This window comes from Hippopotamus amphibius, chromosome 10, assembly GCF_030028045.1.
Source record: "Hippopotamus amphibius kiboko isolate mHipAmp2 chromosome 10, mHipAmp2.hap2, whole genome shotgun sequence".
In the NCBI taxonomy this organism is placed as follows: Eukaryota; Metazoa; Chordata; class Mammalia; order Artiodactyla; family Hippopotamidae; genus Hippopotamus; species Hippopotamus amphibius.
In genome coordinates this window covers 23,548,050-23,561,252 of record NC_080195.1, presented here as the reverse complement: position 1 = coordinate 23,561,252, position 13,203 = coordinate 23,548,050, and the positions used below count along the sequence as shown (strand labels likewise).

The following is a 13,203-nucleotide window of genomic DNA, read 5'->3' as shown; positions in this document are numbered from 1 at the left end:
TCCTTGTTCTTGTCACTGAGTTCATCAGTACCATTTTTAGATTCCGTATATGTGAGTTAGCATACAATATTTGTCTTTCTCTTTCTGACTTACTTCACTCTGTATGACAGAGTGTAGTTCTATCCACCTCATTACATATAGCTCCATCTCATCCCTTTTTATAGCTGAGTAATATTCCATTGTATATATATGCCACATCTTCTGTATCCATTCATTTGTTGATGGGCATGTAGGTTGCTTCCATGTCCTGGCTATTGTAAATAGTGCTGCAATAAACATTATGGTACATGTTTCTTTCGGGATTATGGTTTTCTTTGGGTATATGCCCAGTAGTGGGATTACTGGATCATATGGTAGTTCTATTTGTAGTTTTTTAAGGAACCTCCGAATTGTTTTCCATAGTGGCTGTACCAACTTACAGTCCCACCAACAGTACAGGAGAGTTCCCTTTTCTCCACACCCTCTCCAACATCTGTTGTTTCCAGATTTTGTGATGATGGCCATTCTGACTGGTGTGAGGTGATACCTCATTGTGGCTTTGACTTGCATTTCTCTGATGATGAGTGATGTTGAGCATCTTTTCATGTGTTTGTTGGCCATCTGTATGTCTTGTTTGGAGAAATGTCTATTTAGGTCTTCTGCCCATTTGTGGATTGGGTTATTTGCTTTTTTGGTGTTAAGCTGCATGAGCTGCTTGTATATTTTGGAGGTTAATCCTTTGTCCGTTGTTTCATAGGCAACTCTTTTTTCCCATTCTGAGGGTTGCCTTCTAGTCTTGTTTATGGTTTCTTTTGCTGTGCAAAAGCTTTTAAGTTGCATGAGGTCCCATTTGTTGATTCTTGATTTTATTTCCATGATTCTAGGAGGTGGGTCAAAAGGGATCTTGCTTTGATGGATGTCATAGAGTGTTCTGCCTATGTTTTCCTCTGGGAGTTTTATAGTGTCTGGCCTTACATTTAGGTCTTTAATCCATTTGGAGTTTATTTTTGTGTATGGTGTTAGGAAGTGTTCTAATTTCATTCTTTTACATGTTGCTGTCCAATTTTCCCAGCACCACTTATTGAAGAGGCTGTCTTTTTTCCATTGTATACTCGTGCCTCCTTTGTCAAAGATAAGCTGCCCATATGTGTTTGGGCTTACTTCTGAGTTCTCTATTCTATTCCATTGATCTTCCTTTCTATTTTTGTGCCAGTACCATACTGTCTTGATCACTATGGCCTTGTAGTATAGTTTGAAGTCAGGAAGCCTGATTCCACCAACTCCATTTTTCCTTCTCAAGATTGCTTTGGCTATTCGGGGTCTTTTGCGTTTCCATAGAAATCGTAAGATTTCTTGCTCTAGTTCTGTGAAAAATGCCATTGGTAATTTGATCGGGATTGCGCTGAATCTGTAAATTGCTTTGGGTAGTACAGTCATTTTCACGATGTTGATTCTTCCTATCCAGGAACATGGTATGTCCCTCCATCTGTTTGTGTCGTCTTTGATTTCTTTCATCAATGTCTTAAAGTTTTCTGCATACAGATCTTTTGCCTCCTTGGGCAGGTTTATTCCTAGGTATTTTATTCTTTTGGTTGCAATGGTGAATGGAAGAGTTTCCTTGATTTCTCTTTCTGCTCTTCCGTTGTTAGTGTATAGGAATGCAAGAGATTTCTGTGCATTCATTTTGTATCCTGCTACTTTACTAAACTCATCAATTAGTGCTAGCCCGTGTTTAACTTTTAAAGGAACTGCCGTAAACTTTTGTGGGTTTTTTTTCAGCTTGCCTTGCAGCACGCAGGATTTAATTCCTGACCAGGGGTTGAAGCTGAGCCCCCTGCAGTGGAAACATGGAGTCCTAATCACTGGACTGCCAGGGAATTCCCTTCCATGCCATAAACTTTTCTAGCCATAAATTTTTTTAAAAAAGTTTTAGCATATTCATTCATTTATTGAGCAAATAATGAGTGGCCACCACATACTAGGCACCTTGCCTTCTATGCAGAAAGAAATTTAGGAACCGTGCATGCCAACTGAACATTCTCCATAGAGTAGAATAAGCATTCTGTACCTACGGAAAGCAGACAGACACAGGGGAAGCAGCGCCCGCCTTTAAATACACTCGCTCCCAGAGTTCTCGCTGACAGTATGATTCTCTGCTCCGGGGTGTTCAGGGTCAGAGGCCCTAGTTACAAGTGAAAGAGGAGACTCCAGATCCTCAGTACTGACTCCAGTTTCATTGCAGGGTCATAAAGGAAAAGCGGGATGCCTATGTGAGCCGCCTGAACACCATCTATCAGAATAATCTAACCAAGGTGAGCGTGCGGGGTTTGAACTTTGAGACAGAGCTGTTTGCTGCTGGAGAAAGGAGCTATGCTGTGCTGGAGAACCGAATCTGGCCAGACTGAAACATAGCCTTTACATTTATCTCTTGTTGTTTCTTTTCTTTCTCTTGTGATTAACGGTTTTGATGTCGACCTGTCAGAGTGTAAGTCGGACTCAGTAGGCCTGTCTCATTTCTGTTTCTACGGAGAGTGGGAGGTATGTGCCAGTCGGTGAATCAGGTCTCAACTGATGCCTGCGCATACCTGTCTGACCCTCCACTTAGTCCCAGAAACCAAGCACTTAAGAGCCTGAGTATGTAACAATGTGCCAATTTATGGGTTAAAATCAGGACCGTCATGTGGCTGGAAACCTGCCAGAGTTCGTCTGCTCAGAACACCCTCGTCCTTGGTGGCTAGCTCAGAACACCCTCGTCCGTGGTGGCTAGATCTACTTTAGGACACAGTGTTAGGGTTCAGAAGGACATGTTTGTGAGTGAAGCCTGATCAGGAAAATTGGGCAAAGGTGGGTTTGCCTTCAGCAGACATATGTTGTCCTTCGCTATCCTGAGGCTTTTCCCACCTTCCTGCTTTGATGTCGTACCTCTTCCACTGGACTGTGCTAGAGACATTGACAAATTGTGCAGCACCCAACTCTCCTTTTTCTTATTTATTTATTTTTAATTAATTATTTGCACCACGTGGCTCATGGGATCTTAGTTCCCCAATCAGGAATTGAACCCACGCCCTCGGCAGTGAAAGTGCGGAGTCGTAACCACTGGACTGCCAGGGAATTCCCAGCTCTCCTTTTTCTTTCTTTTTTTTTCTTTTTTCTTTACATATTTATTTATTTATTTTGGCTGCACCAGGTCTTAGTTGCAGCACTCAGGATCTTCGTTGCAGCATGTGGGATCTTTTAGTTGCAGCATTCGGGCTTCTTAGTTGCAGCATGCACGCGGGATCTAGTTCCCCAACTAGGGATTGAACTCAGGCCCCCTGCATTGGGAGCGTGGGGTCTTACCTGCTGGAAGTCCCTCTCCTTTTTCTTGATAGTGTGACTCCCACCACCCTTCACTGGTCTTTGTGATGTCACTCTGCAGTTTCTAAGATGTCCGCATAGCTTAGTTTTTATTAGATCAGTATACTTGGGGTGGTATTTGGGCCACTGTAATCTCGTTAGCATCATGTTTATAAACCACTTTTTAGGGTAAGTTACTTCTACAGATGGCTAACCTCATATATTTTTATATTAATTCTTATCATTCATTGGGTTTATTTTTTTGGAGGGTGATATTTTCTGACCTTAGCCACCAATTCAAGGGGAAGATGTTTGGTCTTCAGAGCCCTGTGCACTGAGTTCAAGAGATTTTAAGGCTGCTAGACATGAATATGAGATGCCACTTGCTATACTAAGACACCCAAATCAGGAACAATCTTTTTAATGGAGCTAGCTTAAAATACTTTTGCAAAAGAGATAGGAAAATTACTCAGGAAATAGCATTTTTTGATACTCAAAAATCTTGGTGTGTAGCAGAATTTACCATGACCTTATGGGAAAGGAATCACAGGTGATCCAGAAATTCGGAATAGGAAACTTTCTATCAGATATCCTAGGAAATGAAAATAAAAATTTCATCAGTTTCTTCCCCAAGTGATTACCTATAATTGCCACTCGACTCAGTCTCCTTTTTGTCTAGTGCCCCATAGGAAATCGTTACCTCCTGAAGAAACGTTTTTGGGGAGCCTCGTGGCTTTTGGCATCAATCTTGATTCACCTTAATTAAGCAGGGCACCTGCAGAACAGGCCTGGAGGGCTGATTAGAAAGGAGGAAATAGCTCAATTCAGAAGCAGGTGTGTTCCAAAATGTTAGAACGCTCTGTTCTGTGATCGTGCTTACAGGATTCCATTATCCTTGTGAGTTGCCCGCACTTCCTGCCAGTACATGTATTGTGGCTGGCAGAAGCTTGCCCGGCAGCTCAGACTCAGGCCCGGGCACAGAGGCTCCCAATAAGAGCAAATCAAGTCTGAGTTCTCAACACCAGTAGTGCAGAACTTCACGGTCATGTAACTTTATGGTATTCTTCCCCCTTGGTTTGAGAAAACAGAAGCACTGCTTTTCCCTCCCTTTCCCTTTGGCCTCAGCTCCCTGAACCTTTATCCTTTGGTTTTTCTCAGGCTCCTTTCTTTCCTCCAGATGCACCCTTCTTCAGTGTGTTTTCATTCCAAGTGGGCAAGGCTTTCTCCTTCAACTCTTGGGGACAAAGATGTAGTCTTCTTCCTTGTGGGGAATGACTTGCATATTTTTTTTTTTTTTAGTGTCTGGGTTTTGGCCCAAGGTAGCACCTTTATTTCTTTTTACTGCACACTTCTAGCCTCAAATGGCAACCCCCTAATCTAAGTATCAGTTAACAGTCAGTAGTTCTGCAGAAACTCAAACATTGGAGGGTTGTCTTAGCATCAGCAAACCATGAACCAGAATCCTCAGTAGAGAATGGGAAGATCTGAGAAGTTGCAGCAAGTTTTATTTTGGTTTTGTTTTGTTTTTTTTTTTGACTGCGCCGCGTGGCTTGCAGAATCTTAGTTCTCTGACCAGTCCTAACCACTGGACTGCCAGGAAATTCCCTTGTTTTGTTTTATAGTCTTTTTCTTTTCTTTTTTTTTAATTTTATCGATGTATAATTGACTTACAATGTCATGTTAGTTTCTGCTGTACGGCAAAGTGACTCAGTTATATATATTTTTCATGTTCTTTTCCACTGTGGTTTATCACAGGATATTGAATATATTTCCCTGTGCTATACAGTAGGACCTCGTTGTTACATCCTATATGTTACAGTTTGCATCTGCTAATCCCAAACTCCCAATACTTCCCTCCCTCATTCCCCTGTTTTTTAACCTTAAGAACAGGCTAATGTTGCCGTGCTTCCTTCTCCAGTCCCACATAGAAATCATCCGCGGCCACGCAGCATTCACGGGTGATCCCCAGCCCACAGTGGAGGTCAGTGGGAAAAAATATACTGCTCCTCACATCCTGATCGCCACAGGTGGCGTGCCCTCGCTTCCTCCGGAGAGCCAGATCCCTGGTGAGTCTTCCAAAGGTACATGCTTGTTCATAACGGTCAGAAAGAATTTACCGTTGTTTTCTACCATACAAGCCATGCCAGGGGATCTGCCCTATACCAGTTCTTTGTCTTGGACACATGAGAGAAGCTCTCTGCAGAACCTAAATGTAATTGGCTTAAGTGGTACCTAGTGATGGGGCAAAGGAAGATATATCACCCAGCTCCAGGCTCAGACATACTACAGGTAACACAGGGGGAAGAATCAGCAAAAGCCCCAGCCTTCCCTTCTCGGCACAGTAGAGGTTGTTTCCAGCCTCAGTTTGTCATGATATTTTTACTGTTTTGTTTAAAGGAGAGAAATCTTGTGGAGATGTAACTTCATCAGCTAATTAAGGCTTCTTATATGCACATTTTTCTCTCATATAAAGACTTAGAAAATTAAAACAGTAAGGAATCTCCGAGATAGTCATGTCTGCCTTTGGTTTGTACACACAGGGATGAATCATAACATACTGCCTGTTCTCTCATAGGAAACATTGTCCATGTCTTTCTCCCCAACGAGATTATGAGGTCTTTGTGGATGAGGATCACAGTTTATACAATTTTTATATTCTCTGTGGATTCTTTTTTTTTTAATTTATTGGCTGTGCTGAGTCTTCGTTGCTGCACACGGGCTTTCTCTAGTTGCGGAGAGCAGGGGCTATTCTTCGTTGTGGTGCACAGGCTCCTCATTGTAGTGGTTTCTCTTGTTGTGGAGCATGGGCCCTAGGCGCGTGGGCTTCAATAGTTGCGGCACATGGGCTCAGTAGTTGTGGCTCATGGGCTCTGGAGCACAGGCTCAGTAGTTGTGGCGCATGGGCTTAATTGCTCCATGGCATGTGGAATCTTCCCAGGGCAGGGCTCGAACCTGTGTCCCCTGCATTGGCAGGCAGATTCTTTACCACTGCACCACCTAGGAAGTCCTCTCCGTGGATTCTTAAGACCCATGACCAACCTAAATTTCTATGGGGAATTTTGAGCATGTGTGCATTTATGTATTTTTCTCTTTCTGGAAAGAGGGTGCATAAAACTTCACCAGCTTTTGAAAGGGGTTCATGACTCCCCAAAAGCTAAAGAACAACTACTGTAAAAAATATGAAGATGCTATTGTCAAGTAACTTAGAATTTAGTTGGTAAGATTGGATATAAACATCCTGATAAGAAACAACCTCTAAGGTTGATTGTTTAGTGAAAGAAAGCAAGGTGTGGAACAATGGGTATAATATGCTATAGTGTGTGTTTTTTTAAAAAGGCAGACTGTACAGAGGCACTGGGATCTCTGGAAGGACCCTCAAAGCCCTGCAATGCCGACTCCCTCCAAGGAGAGAATCAGAGCTCTGGGGTGGGAATGACGCCTGCTTTTCACTAGATGCTCTGTTGTGCTTTTTAAATTTTTTTAAGATACACATTTATTAATTAAAACCATGTAATAAAAACAAATGCAGGGACTTCCCTGGTTGTCCGGTGGTTAAGACTCCGTGCTTCCAATGCAGGGGGTGCAGGTTCCATCCCAGGTAGGGGAAATAAGATCCCACGTGCTGCGTGACGCGGCCAAAAATTTTTCTTAAATAGTTAATTAAAATAAACAAGTTTCCCCTCCAAAATGCAAAGAAATAAAATAAAAGGTAAATGTTCTAAGGTGATTGCCAGACAGTGAGGGTTGAGGCGCTCAGAGCTGGGACGGATTACTATGCACTGGCATGGACCAAAAAAACTTCCAGGGGAAAAGGGTTACAAATTGAGCATTATGTGCTGAGGAAGAGAAGGACCAGAACCACTGGGTAATAAATAGGTCTTTAAAGGACATTCAATCAATTCAACCAGTTTTTCCAGCAGTGAAATCTGAAGGCAAATACATTGACCTGAAACTAGAAGAAGGTTAGGGCCAAATTGTGGAGACTTTACAAAGTCAAATTAAGGAATCTCTGTCATTCATGAAAACTGATTATTAATAGCTTATAAATAGGGTAGTGACAAGATCTAAGTGATAATTTTAGAAAACTAATCTAACAGTGATTTACAGAGGAGGAAGGCCAGTTAGAAAGTTGTTGCAGTAGAATGTACAGTAGGTGGTACTAAGTTCTGAACTACAGTGTTAGCGTCCGAAATGTGGTGGAAATACTCAGTTGAGCTCTGCAGACAGTTAATAAACCACTGCTATATGCCGGGCACTAGGAGAAGAGGACAGACGTAAGAGACACAGAAGGATGAATCAGGTACTGTATTTCACTGATTCCAAGACAGATTAAAAAAAAAAATACTCAACAGCTCCGAAATCAGGATGTGTCCTTAATCATTGTGCATTGAATTTGGCGAAAAGCAGTATTTTAATAACTGATGAGATGGCGGTTGTTGAGAGAAGGAATCACAGATTGATAACTCAAGACTGGATTATTGATGGTAGGTAGTCCTTTTAACTGAAGTGGTAAACAAGAGAGGGATATGGCTTGGGAAATAAAGTTTTAAGGTTCAATTTTAAAAGTACTGGTTTGAAACAAAGTAGAATGGTATAGTGAGACAGAAATATGGAACTAGACCCTGGGGAGAAGGTCAATACTGGAACTACGCATTCGCATTTGGAAGTCTCCCACAGTGACGGGAGCATTGGTTCAAACCATTGAAGGAAAGAAGCAGAGAGAAGAGAACCAAGGCTGAGCCCATTTGGGGACGGAGCTGAGGAGATCTTAATTCCTCAAAGAAATTTAATAGTTATTTAGTCATCATTGCTCTTCTTTCTGCAGAGGAAATAAAAATGTTGACTCAGGGAAGATTTGATGCGCAGTTTCCCAAGTGGAGATTTTAACAGAACTTGTCAAAACAGAGAGCAGTGTGATGTCTGAGAAAGTGTTTGGTTTGTACATAAAATGTTGTGATTATTTTACAAGAGAAAGCCCCATCTGTGACCTATATTGCATTTTCCTATATAGGTGCCAGCCTAGGAATAACCAGTGATGGGTTTTTTCAGCTGGAAGAGTTGCCTAGGTAAGCTGCTTTGCTTCCTGACCTCCGTGTTCATTCTTCCTCAGTTTCTCCCAGCACTTCTTCTGCCTCCTCTTCCAATGTAGGCATTTCCAGAATTCTGTTCTATCTCTTCTCTTTTTATGACCTTGGGTATCTCATCCATGAGTCCCTCTCAGTATATGACTCAAATCTTTCATGCTTTCGGTCAGAGGCCATTGTAAAATTTTTAGGACCAGAATCAAACACAGGGTGGTTTTGAGAATCAACACTGAAGTCCTAAAACGGTCTTCTTTCTTCAACTTGCTAGAGCATCAGTTGATAATGTGTCTAGTGATTCTGGTTTTCAAAGCAGCCAGCGCAGAGGCATCTGGATAAATGAAGGCTCTGTCAGTCTCACAAAAATAGGTTTTCTGAAATTGTCTTTTATATGGGTTTGTCCAAATAACCTTAGTTACGGATTTAGATGCACAGAAAAGAGAAAACGAGGAGGATTGTTTCTGCAATTTGAAGAAGCTGCGCATTGCAGGCTCCCTAGATTAAAGGGGTCCTCCCTTCACTCACGGTAAGTGATAGGGCGCCTGGGAACTGGAGGAGGGACCCTGTTAGCCCAGGGACTGGCCTTTATTTCCTTTTGAATAACACTCAGTCTGGAGTCAGTGTTGCTCAACTCTGCTGCTCCCTGGGCGGATGCTGCCAATGCAGCGAGCTCTTAATCCCGTGCTTTCACATAAAGGCCTTCCTGGAGGGTGACTAATAACTCCCGCTCGTTCCTGTACCTAATTCACCTGGAACCGCAGACGGTTCCTTGGGGACAAGAGAGCGTCTCGGCAGTTCCATAGCTGCTGTGAAAATGTCCCGTTACAATATGTAGAGCAGGTAATCTTCTGACTTTGAGAAAAACAAAGAGGCTTTTTAGACTTGCTGTCTGCAGGGCAGACCAGGGCAGGGCAGTGTGTTAGAGAACGGCCTTTCTGTCCTCATAATCTGTTTGGTTTTAGGGGTGAAGGATATGAGACGTGAGAATATATGCAGATATGTGGTCATGACTCATCATGTTTAAATGATATCATTCAATCTAGACTCAAAGAAACGTCCTTCTAGATATCTGCCCATTACATTTTTTTTTCCATTACATTTTTTTAAACCATTTATTAAACTTGTGTTGGTAGCAATACAAGTTTAAGAAGTGAATGTATGCGTGTTATAAACAAGACTAGAAACATAGGGAAATGAATTAACAATTGGCATATGATTTTTGACTTCTTTTTCTAAGACTCCCTTATCATTTTTATGTTGGTAAGTAAGTAAATAATCAAAGAAGGAACAAATTCTATAGGTGAGATAATATGCTTTGGGCTATATGATCTAGCTTTTGCCCTTATTGGGCTTATGATTGCGGGGAGGCTGGAGCATGGACCCTGTGGAACACTGCGGGTCAAGAGGTTCTGACGGCCTTAACGAGTAAAAGAGATGCTCTGGGGACTAAGCAGGATATAAGATTGTTTCCAGGTGGTGGAGGGCTCCCAGGTGTGGCTGCCAAAGTGTTTATGTTCCCAGGGTGAGCAGCGGCCTCCCCTGTCCTCTCCTGGAGACTCTCCAAGACCAGCAGGTGTTTAGGGTAAGAAGGAGAATGTGGGGACTGTGCTTGGTTCACAGTTTTTAACCTAACTTACTAAGTTTTTCATATACTAAAGACTGGTGTTTTAAATCAAGACTCCAAAAGCCTGGATGTCAGCTCCCTAGACTGAGCTTCAGCTTGTTAAGACCACGCCAACTGTCTTCATTCCTCTGGCAGTCTTTGTATCACAATGTGGAGCTTGGGAATGAAGCTAATATTGAAGTGCAAAGCTGAGCATCTTTAAGGGACCAGGTCCTGACACATCATTGGAACACCTAGGTGCAGCTATGCCTGAAGCCAGGACTTCTCAGTTACATGAATCAATAAATTCCTTTTTTTTTAACCTGCCCCCCCCCCCCCAAAAAAAGATCATTTCCAGTGGTTACTTTCGTGGTAAGAGGTGGACGAGAGGGGCCTGTAGGGGTTAAGGGGGAAACACAGTGCTCCCTGCAGATTTTTGTCTCCTCTTTGAAGAAGCCAAGTCGTTTCATACCTGTTTCTCATGTATCTATTCTGCTGGGACTACATCTCCCAACCCCCGCCAGAGCTATTTATCTTTGAGGAATTTGGAGTGTTTCTGAGCCCTCTCCCCTGCAGGAACTGCATATTGCCATTTGTGCTTTAGCAGATCGCTGGTGTATTTCCCCTCAGGAATTCCTCAAGGGTAGGGATTGCTACCCATTGTGTTCAGCTTACAGAAGAAATGTTTGGGGAAGAGAGAGAAGATGGAGAGAGGAAAGAAGAAAGTAAGGAGGGATTTCCCTGGTGGCGCAGTGGTTAAGAATCTTCCTGGCAATGCAGCGGACATGGGTTCGATCCCTGGTCTGGGAAGATCCCACGTGTCGTGGAGGAACTAAGCCTGTGCGCCACAACTACTGAAGCCTGAGTGCCCTAGAGCCTGTGTGCCACAACTACTAAAGCCTGCACACTCTAGGGCCCAAGCCCACGTGCTGCAACTGCTGAAGCCCATGTGCCCAGGGCCCGTGCTTCACAACAAGAGAAGCCACCACACTGAGAAGGCCACCCACCGCAATGAAGAGCAGCCCCTGCTCACCACAACTAGAGAAAAGCCCGCGCACAGCAATGAAGACTCAAAAAGTAGCCAAAAATAATAATAAAAAGATTTCCTTTCCTCTTCCCTGATGGCTTTCTTCTTACCCAAGCACTGCACCAATGGTAGAACTGTGTTTGAAGCTTTTGAGAATTCCAGCCCTGAAAGCGATAGCTCCAGCCAAAGGGCACTTCATTCTGTAGGTTGCAGCAGGGAAGTGAACATATTACTCTAGGGCTGGGGTCAGCTTCTCCACCATGGACTCAGACCTTCAACCCAACGTTTATCTAGTGTTTAAGTTGCTTTCTTAGACCAGAATTTATTCAGGGCATCTAGTTTCATTGCAGATCTATCCTGCAGTTAAAATGGCTTAATTAAATCGGCCTTTCATCCTATTGCAGAGATTGATAGAATTTAGCAATGATCAAGGAGAAATACTGAGCCAGAGGAGAATAACAGTGGTGAGAACTGTGACGCCAAAGAAAGAAACAGAAAAGATATTTGAAGCAATAATGACTGTCAGTTCCCCCCAAATTAATGTCAGACACCAAACCACAGATCCAGGAAGGTCAGAGAACAGCAAGTAGGATGAATGTCAACAAACTATACCTAGGCATGTAATTTTCAAACTGTAGAAAATCGAAGGAAAAAGTCTGGAAGAAGCCAGAAGGATGAAAACACCTATAAGCGGAGCAAAGGTGAGAATTACAACTCTTCAGAAACTATGCAAATAAGAGAGTGGAGTGAAATATTTAAAGTGTTGAGAGGAAGAAAACCACCAGCATAGAATTCTTTACTCTGCAGAATTATCCCTCAAAAGTGAAGGAGAAATAAAGACTTTCTTGGACAAGCAAAAGAAAATGCTGCTGGTTGTAGTTTTAGGTGCGAAGATCATTGCATAAGAAATTGTCTCTAGCTTCAAAGACTCTATTTCCTCTCTGAAGAAATGAAGCTAAGGAATTTTCAAAAAACACCTAAAAATATATTTCCTTTCTACAGAAGGGTATTCTCTACTTAGGGTCTTGGGACAGAAAAAGGGAGATGAATGGAAAGACAGGTGAAATCTGAATAAAGTCTGGAGTTTAGTCAATAGTCATATACCAGTGTCCGTTTTGACAATTCTACCATGGTTTGTAAGATGTTAACTTTATTTTTTTTTTAATTGAAGTATAGTTGATTTGTAATGTTGTGTTAATTTCTGCTGCACAGCAGAGTGAGTCAGTTATACACATATACACATTCTTTTTTGTATTCTTTTCTATTATGGTTTATCCCAGGACATTGAATATAGTTCCCTGTGTTATACAGTAGGATCTTGTTGTCCATCCATTCTACATCTACCAGCCCCACACTCCCACCATCCCTCCGCAACCCCTGCCCCTTGGCAACCACAAGTCTGTTCTCTGTATGAGTCTGTTTCTGCTTCACAGATAAGTTCATTTGTATCGTATTTGAGATTCCACATGTAAGTGATACCATATAGTATTTGTCTTTCTCTTTCTGACTTAACGTCCTTTAGTATGATAATCTCAAATTGCATCTGTGTTGCTGCAAATGACAATATTTCATTCTTTTTATGGCTGAGTAATATTCTGTTGTATATATGTACCACATCTTCTTTATCCATTCATCTCTTTATGGACATTTAGGTTGTTTCCATGTCTTGGCTATTGTTAAATAGTGCTGCTGTGAATGTAAGATGTTAACTTTCGCAAGAAGTGGGCAGAGGGTATACTACCTGTACTATCTTTAAACTTTTCTGTAAATCTAAAATTAAGGAAGTTTATTTAATGATCTTAACCCTTTACTGTCATTGTAGCCGCAGTGTCATCGTTGGTGCGGGTTACATTGCTGTGGAAATAGCTGGGATCCTTTCCGCCCTGGGTTCTAAGACATCACTGATGATACGGTATGATAAGGTAAATTCTGTACTTTTCCTTGATGTTAATCTTTTTTAAAATCTACAGGGAGGATTTTATGTTGTCATTAAATACTAGGGTGCAAAGCATGTGGAGCTGGTTGGTCTGTTCCACGTGGAGCTGCATAGATGGCATCTGAACTAGGGCTTACATCCTTCCCAGCCACCAGCTGCTAGTTGATGATACTGATTTAGATTTGATCAGACTGGCTGGTGTTTCCATCATGAAATGATAGTATGCCTTAATAAGACATGC

The 13,203-nt window shown here is 42.2% G+C and overlaps 1 protein-coding gene across 2 annotated transcripts in view; it reads left to right on the top strand.

Moving 5' to 3' along the window:
- Positions 1-13,203, top strand: part of GSR (glutathione-disulfide reductase) — a 44,484-nt gene that overhangs the window by 16,703 nt on the left and 14,578 nt on the right. Inside the window, exons 5-8 of one of the 2 annotated variants that reach the window (XM_057696723.1) lie at positions 2,222-2,291; positions 5,234-5,381; positions 8,327-8,381; positions 12,849-12,948. In XM_057696723.1, the coding sequence (XP_057552706.1) occupies positions 2,222-2,291; positions 5,234-5,381; positions 8,327-8,381; positions 12,849-12,948 (373 nt within the window). Of the gene's footprint in view, positions 1-2,221; positions 2,292-5,233; positions 5,397-8,326; positions 8,382-12,848; positions 12,949-13,203 lie in introns of both variants that reach the window. The other variant, XM_057696722.1, reaches the window with a different exon arrangement.